General features: G+C 39.1%; 2 protein-coding genes across 14 annotated transcripts in view; one reads left to right on the top strand and one right to left on the bottom strand.

Annotated features, from left to right (window-relative positions):
* Nucleotides 1-19,677, top strand: part of FOCAD (focadhesin) — a 324,750-nt gene that overhangs the window by 288,431 nt on the left and 16,642 nt on the right. For 7 of the 13 annotated variants that reach the window (XM_064290442.1, XM_064290443.1, XM_064290433.1 and 4 more), the window contains 6 exons: nucleotides 231-320; nucleotides 4,709-4,886; nucleotides 6,830-6,927; nucleotides 14,443-14,688; nucleotides 16,692-16,767; nucleotides 18,693-19,095. In XM_064290442.1, the coding sequence (XP_064146512.1) occupies nucleotides 231-320; nucleotides 4,709-4,886; nucleotides 6,830-6,927; nucleotides 14,443-14,688; nucleotides 16,692-16,767; nucleotides 18,693-18,766 (762 nt within the window). In that variant the 3' untranslated portion in view covers nucleotides 18,767-19,095. Of the gene's footprint in view, nucleotides 1-230; nucleotides 321-4,708; nucleotides 4,887-6,829; nucleotides 6,928-14,442; nucleotides 14,739-16,691; nucleotides 16,768-18,522; nucleotides 19,096-19,677 lie in introns of those variants that run through there. The other 6 variants (XR_010322852.1, XM_064290441.1, XM_064290435.1 and 3 more) reach the window with 5 other exon arrangements.
* Nucleotides 19,081-19,677, bottom strand: part of HACD4 (3-hydroxyacyl-CoA dehydratase 4) — a 32,543-nt gene continuing 31,946 nt past the window's right edge. Inside the window, exon 10 of the transcript XR_010322853.1 lies at nucleotides 19,081-19,193. The gene's annotated coding sequence lies outside the window, so the exon portion shown is untranslated. The remainder of the gene's footprint in view (nucleotides 19,194-19,677) is intronic.

Genomic DNA, 19,677 nt, shown 5'->3' with positions numbered 1-19,677 from the left:
ACAGAATTCTGATAAGCAGGAAAAAATCACAGCCAAGCAAATACATAAAGTAACAGGAAAGATGTTTTTAAAATCGTAAAAATTGACCATATGTTCTAGATTGGTGAAAATAGAAATCTCATCAACTAGGTTTCATGGGAATAAACAAATCTAATAATTTGACCAAACATTCAGAATTGACATGTTATCTTACGATGTCTTTTGACATACTTGGGATTTTTCTTTACCAGAGAAATGATATAGAGCTGTATATCAGTGTAGCAAAATGCCTCTCGGAAATGACAGACGATCACGCCAATCAAGTTGCCCAGATTACTAAGGTAATATAGCTTTTTTTTTTTTCCCCCATTACTGAGGTAAAAATTACAATTGAAGAGATGATTATAGTGCCATTTTGGGTAAAGCTAGTTTTACTTCATATTTGTTACTCTTCAATTTCAGGAGCCTACCTTTCTGTTTGGCTCTGGGATCTAGTGTTGGCATAGTAGCTTGGTTGTTAGTTAATAAATGTGGTATGGATGGAAATATGGATGAATAACTTTTTAACTCAATTTCGCTCGTTTTGTCAAGAACATTTCAGTGTCACCTATGGCAAAAAAAAAAAAAATGGAGTCCCTGGGCAGTGAAAATGGTTAACACTCTCAGCTGCTAACCAAAGGGTTGGAAGTTCTAGTGCACCCAGAGGCATCTCAGAAGAAAGGCTTGGCAGCCTACTTCCAAGAAAATAAGCCTTTGAAAACCCTGTGGAGTACAGTTCAGTGACACAGATGGGGTCACCATGAGTTAGTGTTGACTTGATGGCAACTGGTTTTTATGGGCAAAAATAAGTACAGGAGAGCCTCTTCAATACAAAATCCATGAAAATGGGAACATCCTGACCAAAGAACTTTCTGGTGCATGGAAGCATAAATAGTCTGTTCTCAAACCTGATACTTGTCCTTTTGGAATGAAGCAAGGTGGCTGATTGAAAAACAAGCACTATTAGCCCTGGCACAGGGAATTAACAAGTACTCCCCGTGCCCAGTCAAACAGTGAATGAGCAAAAAGTAGCATACAGTAAGAATGCCAGATTTAGCAGGTAAAATACAGGTACCTATTAAATTTGAATTGCAGATAAATAATAATTTTTTGGTGTAAGTACGCATCCCTGGACATACTTATTCAAATGGCAGCCCTGCATACCAGGTGGCACCACAGGTCTAGAGAGCTCATATGGCTGGTGGACATCTCATCACTTATTTCTCTTTATGGCAGGTTTGCCTATTCATTTGAAATCCTTGAATTTCTGTATCATATAGCAGTGGTTCTCGAAGTGTGATCCCTAGACCAGCAGCATCAGCATCACCTGGGAACTGATTAGAAATGAGAATTCTCAAGCCTCACTCCAGACCTACGAAATCAGAAACTCTGGAGGTGGGACCCAGAAATCTGTTTTCTAACAATCCCTCCAGGTGATTCTGATGCATTCTAAGGTTTTTAAACAACTGTTATAGAGTATTTGGGACGTCAGCATTTTGGAGATTAGTTTGTTCCAAGCAAGGAGCAGCAGTATAACAAAATGTTGTAAGAGAGGACTCTGGAGCCTCACTGCCTGGGTTTTAAAATCCAGCTCTCTAATTTACTAGCAAAGGAGCCCTAGTGGCACAAGGATTAAGTGTTTGGCTGCTAATCAAAAGGTTGGCAATTCAAACCCACCCAGCTGCTCCATGGGAGAGAGACCTGGTGATCTGCTTCCACAAAAGATTATAGAATCGACTCATCAGCATTCAACAAAACAACAATTTACTAGCAATGTGACCTTGGTTAAGTTTCATAATCTCTCTCTGCCTCAGTTTCCTCACCTATAAAAGGGAGATAATAATAGCATGTACCTCTTAAATCTATGATAAGTAGTTGGAGCAGTGCCTGGCACAAGGCAGGTACTCAGGAATTATTTATTATCATATTACATTTATGTAATACAATAATATTACTGTATTCATGTAATATGTTGTTAGTTGCCATCAAGTTGATTCAGTCATATAGCATATGATCTATTTCTTGGTACCTAGAGCTAAAGGTTGCTATGTTACTCACTTGGGTTCCCAAAGTACCGTTTAGAACATCTGTTGGCCCCAAATGAGTTCGGGTGCTCCGCCAAGGTCTGAGTTACCTATTCATATATGGAGGTAAGAATAAGATAGTGGTGAAGACTTTAGACTCCCTAGGTTCCAACCCTTGCTTTGCCACCTGTGTCTATGTGACTTTAAGCAAGTTTCTTAATCGTTGTGCTTCAGCTTCCTCATCAGTAAAGTAAGGATGAGAGTAGTAATCTACTGCATATAGTGTGAGAATTAAATGGTTATTACAGTGGTTCTCAGGCTTTATGGTCTTAGGACTTTTGTGTCTTAAACAAGAGCTATTATTTATATGGGTCGTATATGTCTATATTTAAAAAAAAAACTAAAAACTAAAACCAAGAAAATTTTAAAATATTATATATTCTAAAATAATAAGAATAAACCCATTACATATTAACATAAATAAGAAAAAAAATTTACAGACCACAAAAAAATTAGTGAGTAAAATGGTATTGTGTTACATCTTCATAAATCTCTTTAGTGTTTGGCTTCTTAGAAGACAGTCTGTTCTGATGTTATTTTGGGGAAATATGTTAAGAAAATCTAGCCTCACAGATATGTAGGCAGAGAGGGGAGAAGTGTATAAGTAGTCTTTTCAGATAACTGTGCTTATCCTTCTTTGATATTGTCTAAAATTCAACAAATCTAGCTTCTTAAAGGTTCACTTCAAACCATATCAATGATTTTCATATACTCTGTTATATTAAAGTCTATTGGTTTAGCTTACTCTTGGCTTTTTTGGAACCCTGATGGTTAAGAGCTCGTCTGCTAACCAAAAAGGTCAGCAGTTCGAATCTGCTCAGCTGTTAACCAAAAGGTCAGCAGTTTGAACCCACCAGCTGCTCCTTGGAAACCCTATGGGGCAGTTTTCCCCTGTCCTATAGGGTTGCTATGTGTTGGAGTTGACTCAATAGCAGTGGGCAATGGGTTTGGCTTTTCCGCTCATGCATGATTTTGTAACATCATACCTTGGTCCTTTGGAAAATATTGGATCATTGAGTTTTAATGATCATCCACATGTTGGTACATTTCATTATACAATAATAAAACATATTTATTAATAGTACCGGCAAGATTATCAGAAAAGCCTTTACATATTGGGAAGCTGCCAAGCTTATAGTAAACCAAAAAACCCAAACCCACTGCCATCGAGTCAATTCTGATCATAGTTACCCTATAGGACAGGGTAGAACTGCCCCATAAAGTTTCCAAGGCTGTAATCTTTACAGAAGCAAACCGCCTTATCCTTCTCCCAGAGAGCAGCTGATGGATTCAAACTACCAAACTTTTGATTAGCAGCTGAGCAGAGTGCTTACCCACTGTGCCACCAGGGCTCCTTAGCTCTTAGCAGAAGATATAAATTTTCAAAAAATCTAATTTTTCACTTGAAAGCTCAGACTTTATTATTGGCAACAAATACTGTCAGATATTTTCCTTGAGGTGACAGGCACCCTTCCTTCAATTTTAAGAAAATAACCTATCAGTCACCCAGTTTGAATAACCATAGTTTATCAGTCATTCTTTCAAGTAAATGGTGTTCCATGAAGAGTGACTAGTTCCTCTCACAACTTTGTCTCACAAGTGTTTTCCCTTGAGACAACTGTCATACTTGGGTTTGGAGCAGATGCCCCTTACATGTACTTCTCATTTGTCCACACAGAATATTGAAAAAGATGTGTACTCGTGGGTAGAGGCTTAATAAAATTAAGGATCTTATTGCTTCAGTAGAACATTTTAAATGAAACTTGTTTGTCTGTCTGTTTGTATTTACTGTGAGTGGCAGTGAAGAACACAATGAATACTGGTACTGTTTCGTGCCACCATCTTGATTCATGCTAAGGTGCCAACAGTTTTACCCACCTTTGTTTTTGTACCATGAAAGTAAATGTGAACACAGTGGAAAAGGCCAAAAATGTTTTGGTAGTACTATAAAAATAATTTTGACCTCACAGATCCTCTAGAAGGAGCTCGGGGTCCACCGGAGGACAGTGTACCATACTTTGAAAACTGGTGTGAAGTACTTAGAATGGTGCCTGGCACAGGATAAGTACTGTATCTGTTAGTTATTGTTGTTATTATTTATGCATACTTACTAAAAAATCATCAAAGAGCCCTGGCGGCACATTGGTTAAGCGCTCGGTTGCTAACCAAAAAGTAGGTGGTTCGAACCCACCAGCCACTCTGCGAGAGAAAGGTATGGCAGCCTTCTTCAGTAAAGAGAGCCTTGGAAACCCTGTGGGGAAATTCTACTCTGTCCTATAGGGTTGCTTTGAGTCGGAATCAATTCAACGTGGTGGATTTGGGTTACTGAAAATCATCACCAACTAACACCTGAACACATTTTTGTTTTTGTAAAAAAAAAAAAAAAAAAAAGGAGGTGAGATTACAATCCCTTCTTGTATATGGACATTTTAATATAGCACAAAGGCACAGAGGTCATGTGCTGCAGGAAATGAACAGTTTTAGTATTTAGAGTAGTGAATCAATTTCACACTCACCCTTTCTGTTTTTGTCCTTGCCCTGAGGGTTCTGTAGCCACTTCAGACCATTTAATAGTAACTGAACAATTTAATTTGCCTTTTTTGCAGAGCAACATAGAAAAGGCTGCCTTTGTCAAACTGTACTTGATCTCTCAAGGACGATTCCCCTTGATGCACTTGACTGATTTGCTCAGTGCTGCTGTGCGGCACCACGAGAAGGAGACACTGGCCTGGATGATACTGCACAGCTTATACCAGGCGCGGATCGTGAGTCATGCCAACACAGGTGAGGCCAGCCCACGCAAACAGCAGCAACAGAGATGTCTGTTGCCTGTTGTCCCTTCTGAGTTGTAGTTTCTGAACTTCAAAACTAGGTTCTTGAAAAAGTCTTGTTTAGCACTGGGGTGACACAGGTTAGGCCTTCTTATCCTAGATGAGGAGCACCTTGAGTGGAAATGAGCAGTTATAGCTCACAACATCCCACTTTTTGGAGATGGAAATAAATTCTTTTGGGGTTCTTACATTGCATTTGGCCCTTAAGACCCTCACAGACAAGTTCACCAGGTTGCTTTTGCCTCTTTAGTTTCCTAAACAGAGAAGATGTAGATTGATTCTACCTGATGTTTTTAGGAACATATTTTTTGGGTAGTCATTTAACAAACAAAAAACAGCAGCAACAAAATTAAATAGTTGTTCTATACAAGGATTTCTCAGGGGTGAGAAGAATAAAATCTGGCCATCCTACCTACATCTGTAAGCTAGAAGCTCCAAGCTTGCAGCCTGGCTAATGAATTTCATGGTGTAATTTTTAGACTATTTTAGACATTGCACTTGGATAACTCCAGAAAAAGGTAGCTCCCCTGCTTCTCTTCCCATCTCTTTGGTCATATGCTTATAACTTCTCAAGTCTACATTCAGGTTCTGAATGGCACCCAGCTCAAGGGGATCAGATGTGGCTGAGAAACCCTTGTGACCCTAGACAAGCTACTTCTATTTTTGTGTCCCACTTTCCCATCTCTTGTATCTTCAAAGTTTTGAGGAAAGAACATGATTGTAATATTCTTTTCAAGACTGTACAAGAAATTATGATTCATCCTCCTCTTTGGCAGTTGAGACAGTTATTTCTGCATGAGTGCCTGCCCAGTGAAAACTGAACCTGTGATGAGAAACTGGATTCTTACTCTAAAACGAAAGTATATTTAGCAGAAAAATCTAGTAGGTGTTCCCAATTAAGCTTGGGGAAAAAAAAAACCAAACCCGTTGCCACTGAGTCGATTCCAACTCATAGAGACCCTACAGAACAGAGCAGAACCGCCCCATTGAGTTTCCAAGGAGTGCCTGGTGGATTCGAAGCACTGATCTTTTGGTTAGCAACTGTAGCACTTAACTACTACGCCACCTGGGTTTCCAATTAAGCTTGAAGACATGTGCAATACACTGAAATAAATTTGACATTGCTCTTAGATCTAACTAGCTGGCCCTCAAGTGTAGTTACTATTCTTTCGGTTATTCACCACATTTTTAAAAACCTTTCCAAATAGTCTTTACTATGCTGGGAATCTGCATTTTTAAAAAAACAAAAGGAAAAATCAATATTTATGCTGATATTTGTTCCCCAGTTACCATATAGAAGCTGGTTTTTATTTTTCTTTTTACATCTTTAAATAGGTTTTGTCTGTGATTTTGGCATAAATTGGGAATGCTTAAGCAAAGAGGACTATAAAAACAACTAATTGCCCAAGATTCAACATTACTGGCTAGTAATCATGCTACATTTCTCCTAACGTGTTTAATGTTGAGAGAGAAATCCCAATAAATGCGTTTTATCACTAGCAGCTTATATAGATTTGAAGACTAGATTAGCTTTTGAAACTAAAGACAAAATACCTTCACCTGATGTTAATAGGTGAGCTCTCACATGCAATTATAAGTCTCAGGTACTACAGGAGGACGTGGAGCTGTTGGAGGGAATCCTTACCAGGTGTTCTGCTTCAGTTGTCTTGGTTATTACTGATCTGTTTTACATTTCAGATTGAATCGTACATGTGAAGAATATTGAAATGGCAAATCTTTTGTTATACCTATATCTATGTTACCACAATAAAATAAATAAATAAATTTTTGCCTAAGCAGCTAGGTATGATCATCCCTGATAATTGAAAACTTTAAGGACTGACAGAAAAAAAGGAAGACCATGACTGTGGTAAGAAGATGTCTTTTTCATTTCAGGCGTGTTGAAGAGAATGGAGTGGCTCTTGGAAATGATGGGTTATATTAGAAATGTTGCTTATCGGTCAACATCTGTTCAGAATGTGGCCCGTGATGAGGTACAATCTACCAGAGTAATTTGTAGCTTCCTTGAAATGTAGAATGCTCACTTATGCTCTCAAAAGAGGAATATGTTTTTGCTTGTAGCTTTTCTTTCCCTCTTTCCTTTCATTTTTGAGAAACAATAGTGACAGCTCTGTGGGTCCATAAGGAAACGGGTGTTCTTACCATGCCCTTGGAGATAACTAAGGCTGTTCTGTAAAAGATATTTTCGACAGGATAGGTTCCTTGACAGGCAGAACACAAAGGACACTAGCTGGAGAGGGAACCCAGGGTGCTATGTACTTAGGTTTGATCCCACAAAAGACCTAGCAGTAGATACTCTGGCTTCTGTACTGGCCCAGAGCACAGCTTCAATCTCCTGGTTAGAAGAGGTTCCTGAAGTACATGCAGAGAGCTAGTATGTGTGCCCCTGCTTACATGCATGTGTACACATATTGGAGGTTAGTTCTTCTCATACTTGAAAAAGTACCTATGATTCAAAAAAAGGTTAAGAACCACTCATATTAAGTGAGATAAAAAACGAAAAAGATCAGGAAATAAAATGAAGACTGCTCTGCCCGCTTATCCTCATCTTCTTGACTTAGCAGGCTGCTGTACACTTTTTAGTAGTTGATTTTTTTTTTCTACAGGCATGTTTCATAGGTGTCTTGTTTACTGTGTGGGTAAAATTTGCATAGTCTGGAATGTTGTTCGAAATTCTGCCCAGCTTTCCTGAAGACTTGTGTATGTTTTTGGGAATTTTAATTAGTGAAATTAGACATATTAAGAGATTGAGGGGTGCTTTTTCATTTTTTTTAAAGAATATATTCTGTCCTTTTTTTTCTTCTGATCTTTTGTTGGTGTTAACTTTCTGTTTTCCTACAAAGCGTATCTTTCAAAATCTTAGAGACTACAGATAAGCAGAAAGAAGTATAATTTAAAGAACCACAGTAATCTAACAACAGACCCCTGGTGGGGCAGTGCTAATAGCACTTGGCCATTAACCAAAAGGTCAGTAGTTTGAACCCACCAGCTGCTCAGTGGGAAAAAGACCTGGCAATCTGCACCCATAAAGATTACAGCCTTGAAACTCAACAAAGACACAGAAGGTCTAAATACTACATTCAGCCAGCTCGACCTCATAGACATAGACAGAACACTTCACCCAACAACAGCAAAGAACACATTCTTCTCCAATGTTTATGGGTCATTCTCCAAAATAGGCCACATTTTAGACCCCAGTGCAAGCCCCCCAAAATTTAAAATCATTGAAATAATATAAACCATCCTCTCTGATCACACTATAAAAGTTGAAATCAGTAACAATAAGAACAAGGGAAAAAAATCTAATACATGAAAACTAAATAACGCCCTGCTTTAAAACTACCGGGTAATAGAATAAATAAGGATGGGATTTAAAAAATCCTAGAAATCAAATGAGGAATGAAAACACAACATGCCAAAACCTTTGGGACACAACAAAAGCTATGCTCAGAGGTCAATTTATAGCAATAAATATACACATCAAAAAAGAAGGAAGGGCAAAAATCAAAACATTAACCCTACAACTTCAACAGTTAGAGAGGAGCAAAAGAAGCCCACAGTTGCCAGAAGAAATGAAATAATAAAAATTAGAGCAGAAATTAATGAAACAGAGAACAGAAAAACAATAGAAAGACTCAACAAGACTAAAAGCTGGTTCTTTGAAAGGATCAATAAAATCAACAAAGCACTGGCCAAATTGACAAAAGAAAGCCAGGAGATGACTTAGATAACCCAAATAAGAAATGAAATGGGTGACATTACTACACAACCAAATGAAATAAAAAGGATCACAACAGAATACTATGAAAAATTATACTCCAACAAATTTGAAAGCCTAGAGGAAATGGACAAATTTCTAGAAACACACTACCTACCTAAACCAACACAAACTGAGATAGAAAATTTAAACAGATCCATAACAGAAGAAATTGAAGGGGTCATAAAAAAAACTCCCAACAAGAACAACAACAACAAAAAAGTCCAGGCCCGGACATTTCACTGGCGAATTCTACCAAACATGCAGAAAAGAGTTGACACCAATTCTACTCCAACTATTCCAGAACATAGAAAGGAAGGAATACTCTCGAATACATTTTATGAAGCCAGCATAACCCTGATACCAAAGGCAGGCAAAGACATCCCTAAAATCCCTCATGGATTTAGACACAAAAATTCTCAACGACATCCTAGCCAATAGAACTCAACAGCATATCAAAAAAATAATACATCACGACCAAGTGGAATTCATACCAGGCATGCAAAGACAGTTCAACATTAGAAAATCAATGTAATCCACCACATAAATAAAAAAAGGAAAAGAATCACATGATCATCTCAACCAATGTAGAAAAGGCATTTATAAATAAAGTCCAAAAACTTACTCCTGATAAAAACTCTCAGCAAAATAGGAATAGAAGATAAATTCTTCAACATAATAAAGGGAATTTATATAAAACCAACAGCCAACATTATCCTCAACTGAGAGAGTCTGAAGTCATTCCCCTTGAGAACGGGAACCAGACAAGGATGCCCTTTATCACCACTCTTATTCAACATCGTTTTGGAAGCCCTAGTGAGTGCAATAAGGCAAGAAAGGGAAATAAAGACATCTAGATCGGTAAGGAAGAAATAAAACTATCCCTGTTTGCAGATGATATGATCCTATACACAGAAAATCCTAAAGATTCCACAAAAAAGCTACTGGAACTAATAAAAGGATTCAGCAAAGTGGCAAGATAGAAGATCAACATACAAAAATCAGTTGGATTCCTCTACATCAACAAAGAGAACTTTGAAAAGGAAATCAGGAAAACAATACCATTTAATAGCCTACAAAAAGATAAAATAGTTAGGAATAAATCTAACCAGGAAAATAAAAGACTTATACAAAGAAAACTACCAAACACTACTTCAAGAAACCGAAAGAGACCAATGGAAAACATACTATGCTCTTGGTTAGGAAGACTTAATGTTGTGAAAATGTCAGTACTACTCAAATAGATAATATAGATATCAGGCAGTCCCAATCCAAATCCTAATAGCATTCTTCAGTGAGATGGAAAAACTAACAACCAGCTTTACGTGAAAGGAAAAATGCCCTGAATAAGTAAAGCATTATTAAAAAAACAAAGTAGGAGGCCTTGCACTACCTGATCTCAGAACCTGCTATACAGCTACCGGTGGTAGTCAAAACAGCCTGGTACTGGTACAACCACAGACACATAGACTAATGGAACAGAATTAAGAACTCAGACATAAATCCATCCACATTTGGACGGCTGATCTTTGACAAAGGACCAAAGTCTATTAAATGAGGAAGGGACAGTCTCTTCAACAAATTGTGCTGGCAAAACTGGATATCTATCTGTAGAAAAATGAAACAGGACCTATACCTCACACCATACACAAAAACTAACTTATACAACTGGACTAAACCAAAAGCAGTTTCCTGAATAAACTGAATGCTTCGAAGGCCAGAGTAGCAGGGGCAGTGGTCTGGGGACCATGGTTTCAGGGGACATCTAAGTCAATTGACATAATAAAATCTATTAAGAAAACATTCTGCATCCCACTTTGAAGAGTGGCGTCTGGGGTCTTAAACGCTAGCAAGCAGCCATCTAAGATGCATCAATTGGTCTCAACCCACCTGGATCAAGGAGAATGAAGAACACCAAGGACACAAGGTGATTACGAGCCCAAGAGACAGAAATGGCCACATGAACCAGAGACTACATCATCCTGAGACCAGAAGAACTAGATGGTGCCCAGGTATTGCCCTGACAGGGAACACAACAGAGAACCCCTGAGGGAGCAGGAGAGCAGTGGGATGCAGACCCCAAATTCTCATAAAAAGACCAGACTTAACGGTCTGACTGAGACTAGAAGGACCCCAGTGGTCATGGCCCCCAGACCTTCTGTTGGCCCAGGACAGGAACCATTTCCAAAGCCAACTCTTCATACATGGATTGGACTGGACAATGGGTTGGAGAGGGATGCTGGTGAGGAGTGAGCTTCTTGGATCAGGTGGACACTTGAGACTATGTTGGCATCTCCTGCCTAGAGAGGAGATGAGAGGGTAGAGGGGTTAGAAGCTGGTGAAATGGACATGGAGGGAGAGAGCGGGCTGTCTCATTAAAAAAAAAATAAAAAATAATTTTTTTAACGAGATAAAAATATATATATATATATATATTTTTTTATGCTGTCTCATTAGGGGAAGAGTAATTGGGAGTATGTAGCAAGGTGTATATAAGTTTTTGTGTGAGAGACTGACTTGATTTGTAAACTTTCACTTAAAGCACAATAAAAATTATTAAAAAAAAAAAACTAACAGTGGATCAAAAACCTATATATAAACCTAAAACTATAAAGATCATGGAGGAAAAAATAGGAATAATGCTAAGGGCCCTAATATATGGCAAATAGAATACCAAACATAACTAAAAATGCACACACAGCGGAACAGACCATGAATTGATCATATGCAAGTTCAAGTTGAAGCTGAAGGACATTAGAACAAATCTACGGAAGCCAAATAGGACTTTGAGTATATCCCACCTGAATTAGCAATTAGAGAGATGCAAGTCAAAACTACAATGAGATACCATCTCACCCCAACATTACTGGCACTAATCAAAGAAACAGAAAATAACAAATGTTGGTGAGGTTGTAGGGAGGTTGGAACTCATACACTGCTGGTGGAAATGTAAAATGGTACAACCACTATGGAAAATGGTACGGTGCTTCCTCAGAAAGCTAGAAATACAAATACCATAAACCCAAAACCAAACCTGTTGCCATTGAGTTGATTCCAACTCATAGCGACCCTATAGGACAGCGTAGAACTGCCCCCTAGGTTCCAAAGAGCAGCTGGCGGATTCGAACTACCAACCTTTTGGTTAGCAGCTGAGCTCATAACCACTGAAGCACCAGGGCTCCAGAAGTATCATAGGATCAAGCAATCCCATTCCTAGGTATGTAGCCTAAGTAAATAAGAACCATGACACAAATAAACGTATGCACACCCATGTTTATTGCAACATTATTCATAATAGCAAACAGATGTAGAAAGAACCTAAGTGCCCATCAGTGTATGAATGAATTAACAAATTGTGGTACATAAACACAATGAAATACTACACAACGATAAAGAATAATGACGAATCTGCAAAACATCTCACGTCATGGATAAATTTGGAGGACATTATGCTGAGTGAAATAAATCATTCATAAAAGGACAAATATTGTATGAGACAACTATTATAAAGTAACAACAAAAGGCTTACACACAGAAAAAAAAAATTCTTTGATGGTTACCAGGGATGGGAGTGGAATGGAGGAAAAATTACCAAATAGATAGTAAAAAAAAACATGTTAATATTGGTGAAGGGAAAAGGAATACATAATACAGGAGAAGTCAGCACAACATGATCAAGGCAAGGGAGGACACTGAGAGGAATTCAGGAATAAAGGGCAACTACGGTAACTACTATAGCATAGATAATCCTGTAACAATAGTATTATCAAGCAATTTATAAGTTGATACACGGGTAGATAGGTAGGCCAAGAGGTATGAGAGAGTGTAAGGGATCACACCCACCTGCAGATACACGTTTGGCAGTGCATATTTCTAAATATGTGACTGCAGGTGTTCCTCATATATTAATATAGACAATAGAGCACACAAGTGGTACAGTCAGGGAAACCTCTCAGACATAACTAAATACCTCACGGGATAGAGTTTCTAGGCTCAAAGGCAAAGGACCGTAGATTCAGGGGACCTCTGTGTTAGTTGCCACAACATAGTTCATAAAGACAATGTTCTACATCCTACTTTGTTGAGTAGCATCTGGGATCTTGAAAGCTTCAAAGTGGCCATCTAAGATACAACTATTGGTCTCTTCCAGTCCAGAGCAAAGGATAGTGAAAAAAAAAAACAAAGACTCAAGGGAGCAATGAACCCAAAGGAGTCATGGACCTATGGACCACATGAACCACAGCCTACAGGATCCCAAGACCAGAAGAACTAGATGATGCCCGGCTACCGCTACTGACCACTCAGAGTGGGATCACAACAGGGGACCCTGGACAGAGCGGGAGGAGAATGTAGAACAAAAAAATCAAATTCACAAAAAAAAGACCAGACTTATTTGTCTGACAGATACTGGAGGAACCCCCGAGATTATGGGAGAACTGAATCCATTCCCGGTGACCACCTTCCAACCAAATAATAGACAAGCCCGTAAAATAAACAGTAACACCTGATCAATTATATGAGATCAAAAGGACAATATTTGCCCAAAAGCAAACACGAGAAGGCAGGAAGAGGTAGAAAATCAGGATGAAAGGAAATGGGGAGTCTCGGGTGGAAATGGAGAGATTCCTGATACACTGTGGGGAATGAAGTCAAGGTCATGAAACACTTCATGTATAAGCTATCAAATGGAAATCAAATTTGCTCTGGAAACATTCACCTAATGCACAACAAAAAAAGGAAGAAAGTAAAGATAAGAAAAGTTTACATAATCCCACAAAATAGCAAAAAAAAAATTACAGCCTTGGAAACCCTATTGAGCAGGTCTACTCTGTCCTATAGGATCTCTATGAGTCAGAATCAGCTCAACAGCAACGGGTTTGGCTTTTAATCCAGCAACATAGAGGTGACTCCTGTCTATCATTTCTGTATGATTCCAGATTAGTCTAAAATCTTAATGGATGGATTCTACACACTTAAAGAAGTCTATGAGGAGAGCCTTTTTTTTTGGTTCAAAAATGGAATCAGGTGCTGAATGAAATAAATCAGACACAAAAGGACAGATGTATGATCCCACTTATATGAAATATACAGAATAGGCAAATGCATAGGGACAGAAGTTTATATGGAGTGGAGGAAGGAGGGGATGGCAGTTATTGCTGGAGGGGTACTGAGTTTCTGTTTGGGATGATAGGAAGCTTTCGGAAATGGGAGTGGTGATGGTTGCACAACATGGTGGATGTAATTAATGTCACTGAATTGTACCCTTAAAAATGGTTAAAGTTTCGAAAACAGCACAGAAGCAGCCTATACATATTTTTTTAAATCAGCTTTGCCTACATAACAATAAATCTAAATATTTCTCTTCATATCATTCTTAACTTTTTAATCTCTTTCAAAACACCAAAAACAGAGGCATATTTTGATCTCACTGTGATTAGGAATTAAATTATGCTTCTGCTGAAATGTTGGAGTAATAATAATGAGACTGTTGGGCCCTTGCCTTCATAAAAGGGGGCCCCCAAAGACCTTCCAAAGCCCAAAAATGTCTCTTTATTAAGCCTAGAAATTGAGTTTGCTGTCCATTCCAGTTCCTCTTCTTGGGTAGGTGTGGGGCAAGAGGAGGGGTTGGATGAGGAGGAAGATAACATTACATCATGACTGTGTATGTGAACATGGGCCACTTAGAATTGGTAAAACAAGTGACCCAACTTGGTTTCTCTTTCCATTTTAGGCTCTGGACTTCTTGTTGCTGATATTTGCAGCGGCAGTGGTTGCGTGGGCAGACCACGCAGCCCCTCTCCTCCTTGGCCTCAGTGCCAGCTGGTTGCCATGGCATCTTGGCTCAGCTGGGTCAGCACCCAGCTTCCTTGGCAGGAGTCCCATGCACAGGGTCACTCTGGAGGAGACTCTCACTCTACTTCCCAGTAGCATCCTTCTTCTGCTGCAGAAGGAGCCATGGAAGGAGCAGACTCAGAAGGTGAGGTTGGCAGCCCCCGCTTTCAGGGCAGTCTCTGCTGTGGAACTGAGGTGGGTGTTAAGTGAAACATGAACCACAGCTCCGGCTGTCATGTTCAGCCCCAAATCTCAGCCACAATTGGGACTCAGAGGTTGAGGCTGGCCCAGGCTCCAAGTAACTGCTAACTGAAAACAACAACAATGATGACAACGACCACTTGCCTACAGTTGGGGTGGGTGTAGAGAAAAGCTCATACCTGCATTCATTTATTGAAGGTGACGTGTGTCTTGATCCCGGGGATAAAAAGAGGAGTAAGTCAGAGAGCTCAGTATCTCAGAGTGGAGAGAGACAGGAAAACAAATTCAAGATCGCAAGATGGTATGATAAGTAGGATGCAGTGGTGATGGTCAGCAGTGCCTGGAGGTGGGCCAGAGAAGTCTGAGCTGAACCAAGAGTCTGGAGCATCTATCTTCTTGCAGCTCGTACCATCCCACAACATGTTTCAAGTACCCATCACCCCCCTGGCCTGTGCTAGATGCTGTGACAAGATTCAAAAATTATGTCCAATATCATCACCCCTTCCCTCAGGAAAATCCACACTGTAGGTTTTTAATATTGAGGTTCCCCAAGCTCCTAGTTGCCATACATAATGAAATATGGTGCTTCCTGGACATCTCATTATGTGGCTCTGACCTCTCATTAATGCAGTTGATTGCAAGATTCTTTTTTGAATCTCAATAAAAGTTGGCTTTTTATGAGGTTGAAACCCTTAAAATAGCTTTTTGTGGCTTATCCCTAAAGTCTGGACATTAATCTTTAAAAACATTTCTGAACTGTGGGCCCACGGTTTAGCTATGCATAACTCCACTGAGCATCTCAGTTAAAATACCTTTGTTTTCTCACACCTGATAAACATTAGTATTGCTGCCCCACAATGTATGTTTCATATTCCACTTTAAAACAAGTTCAAATGTGATGTCCCCTAATGTTATTTCTTGACTGGGACACCATGTTCACTTTGGACTAAAACATAGATATCCTGTATCAATTATGTATTTTTAGTGCTTGATTTATTTACTCATTACTAGGATATTATAGTTTTTTTTTTTCTTGAGAAAATGAAAGTAAACCAGGAAAAAATTAGAAATGAAAAAAAAAAACAAAAACACTAAAGTAGGGAATTAAAAATATTTTCTTGTTTTTCCTATTTTACTCTTTCTTCAATCCAGTCTCTATGTCCAAAGTTAAGATGCCTGGTACCTATGGCTAATGTATTTACGTTTGGGAACATTCAGTCATCAGAGAAATTTACCCTGTGTCTAATTCACAAACAATTTTGACTGCACCCTGGGAGATTAGTCAAACTTATAAGTACCATGAGTTTCTATGTCATTGGCAGGATTTATTCACAGTTAACACACTTGACTCTACCTAGTAAATTGTTTTATGGCTTTTTTTTTCCTTGCATTTCATTTTTCTATTTCATATTCATTTGAGCACAGACTATTTTCATCTACAGATACATATTTGGTTTCAGAAACAGGAACTTACATCTGATGGTTCTCCCTGTTTACTCCTCAGCCTAGGAGCCTAGGCCAAGATGCACACAGAACCAGGTGGGAGACAGCATGATGCAAAGGAAAGAGTGCCGGGTTTTGTAGCCAGGTGCACATGGGTTCACATCTTGGCTCTGGTATTCATTGCCAGTGGACTTGGGCAAGGTCCTTAACTTCTCTGAGCTTCAGAGTGATGAGGGACAATGTTCATGGTTCACAGGAGGCCCTCCAGGCCCATCTACCTCTCTCTCAAAACATTGACCAAGTTTTGGTAATACCTGAATATCTGCTGAATACTTGGGGAAGTAGGTTTGACTTTACCAGATCATTTGACCATATCTTATTCCTGGTCCCGTGTCAGCTCCACTCGCCCCTTCCAGATATCAGATATTGTACTGATACTTAGGTTTGCGGGCCCAAGGGACTGACTGATCTCTTCACTGATGTTGTTCTTCATTTTCACCCTAGTTCATTGACTGGCTCTTCAACATCATGGAATCCCCCAAAGAAGCCCTTTCAGCAAAATCCAGGGATCTGTTAAAAGGTACCACTGCCATGCCTTTTGCCAACCCTAGGCAAAAGCCATCCATTTGTCTGTGCTGCAGGGCAGCATGCTGTTGTATATTAGTTCCTGAAAGGGCCCGTCTTGGTATAGCTTAGGCAAGTAATCTGGAGCTATCATCAGTGTGACATTTTGAACCAGAAAGGTGGATTAAAAAGAGTTCCATTGCCATTAAATTTAACTATTATTTAAATTAAAAAAAAAAATTTTATTAGAATTGTAAAATATGATTTCAACTAAAAGTTAGAAAACTAAAAAGATGAAGCAAAGAGAACCCAGAGTCCCATTGTTCAAGGAGAGTTTTGATGTTTTCCCTAAGAAGTAGTTACCCCCTCTGTGTATGAGTAGTGTTTTAACACAGTTATAATCATATACTATTGAAAAGCCACACGTAAACAATTTGAATACTGTCTTTTTATTTTAACATTATTTCAAAAGCATTTTAACCTGTGCTTAAAAAAAAAAAAAAATTTTTTTTTTTTTTTTACACTAGCTTCGTAAGTACAATTTTTGACGACCGCATAGTGTTTTGCCAGGGGAATCAGACATGTCTCATGCTTTCAGACACGTAGGTGATTTTCTGTCTTCTATCATTCCCTGTTGACTTTGTTAAACTATGACTATAGGATTCACAAATATGAAGAATCTTCCTGTGAAAATTATGTAGATTCTTTTACTCAAAGCTAAGAAGTCATTTGAACATTGGCCATTTGTCCTGAAGGAGCTGGTACATGTCATCCATGTCTTGGAATTCGGGGGTCTGGAGCCTACCAGTGGCTGCTGCTGATGTCGCTGACATTGCTATGAAATGCTGCACTGCAAAGTCTCACTCGGTGGCCTTTTCTTGTGATCATTTATCTGGCCAGCCTGGCGGTCATACCATGACCATATTTCACTTTAAGTATGGTATACTGTATTGGTTTTCAAAAAAGAAAGAATTTGCTCATCTGTTGGTTCTTATCCTTCTCCCTACCCTCAAAGTGGGTGGAGGGCATGTGTGTCAGGTGATTCTGATAACCATAGAACACATACTTTCACTTGATCCTTCCCTAGGGGCTCACTGTTAGAATTTGCTATGTTCATTTTCCTCAGGCAGTTTGGACTCATTTTTAATGGCATAGGGTCAACAATACCACATTGATTGCTCCAAACATGTACTGTCTCAACTGATGCTCATGAGGCAAATAGTCACTTGGGTCAAGAAAGTACATGTTCACTTGATCATATGGCCAAGAGTTTTGTTAGAATCAGATACAATTATTGTGTAACTGGCTTACCTACATTCTCTCACACTATTATATTTTAAATAACACCTCAATATATTTATACTAATATTTAAAATAAGATATATAAGAAGCTACCTAAGGGCTGACATAGGACCTTCCTACTTTAAATTGATCCCAGAGGGTCCCATGACAGATAAGAAAAGGTGAGTACTTGTGGATAAATATTCGAATAAAATTTGATACAGTCGTGCTTGCTCCATTGAGCACATGAACCTAACTTCATTACAGGGTCAGTGTTTTGTTTTGCCTTTTAGTTAAACATTTAATGAAATATCTTACGTAGAAAAGTGCACAAATCGTAAGTGGGTTTTCATGAAATCAGCATCCAGATCAAGAAACAGAACATTGCCAGCATCCCAGAAGCCAGTTTTTTGTTTTAATTCTGCAGAATTTCCCATTAACTGCTCGCAGTGTAACTTTAACAAACTTTCCCCTCAACTTTGATATGCAGTTTTCTGCTGTGAAAATTATGCCAAGTTCTTGATGGGACTTCTTAAACCTTTAAGATTAGCCGAGTGAGAAAAAAGCTAAGTTCTATTCTGACACCTTTTCCATCAAACTGACCTTTTCAAATGCGGTGCCACCGAATGCAACAATGTGCTTTACTCTTTGTCCCCTCAGCCACCCTCCTGTCCTTGAGAGCTCTCCCAGAGTTCAGGAAGAAAGCCGTGTGGACCAGAGCATACGGTTGGTGACTGGCTTTGCAGTGGCCAGCAGCATTCTCAGGTGGATGAGGAAAACCACAGAGGTGGAAGGAGTTTTTCAGAATTCACGTGTGGGACCGCTGAGACACGACACCAAAAGCTAGGGGTCACGAGAGGGTGGCCACATAACTGACAGCTTGACTTGTGCTGCCAGGAGAGGTTGCATTGCTTCAGTACTCAGGCCAGTTGGGACTGAAACAGGAACTTGAATTTTCTTTTATTTGGCTACAGATCAATCAGGAGATTTTCTTTGTGAAAACTTGACTATATACAACTTCCTCTGCCCTAAATTCCAGTAAAATAATCTTGTGAATTTTGCATATGTGACTTTTACTTGCTCGAAGGCATGAGGTTTTGCCAGCAAAATCAAACTGTAGAGAGGTAACAATGGCATCATGATCCATTTCCCATGACGTCTCTAGAGTGTATTCATTAACGCAGTGAGTTAGTAAGTTTTATTCTTATTGACAAAATACTATCTTGTAACTGCTGTACACGTTTTAATAAAAAGTATGACACTGAACATTAGTTAAAGCAGATTCATTAGTTGTGGCAATAATTTCTTTATGGTTTAGTTCTCTCGAATGCAACTGAAAGTTACCCAATTCAGAGTAGCTTCAGCTAAAAAGAAGAATATTAGTTCATAAACGGGAAGTTAAAGGGTAGATCTGGTCAGGCACAGCTGCGTCCGGTGAATCAGCAATGTCATCAGGCTTTGTTTCTCTTAGGATCATACCACAGAGTTGGCAAGATGGCTGCCAGCAACTTCAAAATCACATACTTCCCAGAGGGTAAAAGTTTGCCCGTAGGTATGGCAGAAACAACATGGGAGGTCTCTGGTTCAGCTTAGGCTGCATGTGAGTATCTGAACGAGTATCCAGGCCGTGGGAGGTGACCTGAGT

Source organism: Loxodonta africana, chromosome 9 (assembly GCF_030014295.1).
Source record: "Loxodonta africana isolate mLoxAfr1 chromosome 9, mLoxAfr1.hap2, whole genome shotgun sequence".
Classification (NCBI taxonomy): domain Eukaryota; kingdom Metazoa; phylum Chordata; class Mammalia; order Proboscidea; family Elephantidae; genus Loxodonta; species Loxodonta africana.
This window is presented reverse-complemented; position numbering and strand designations above follow the sequence as displayed.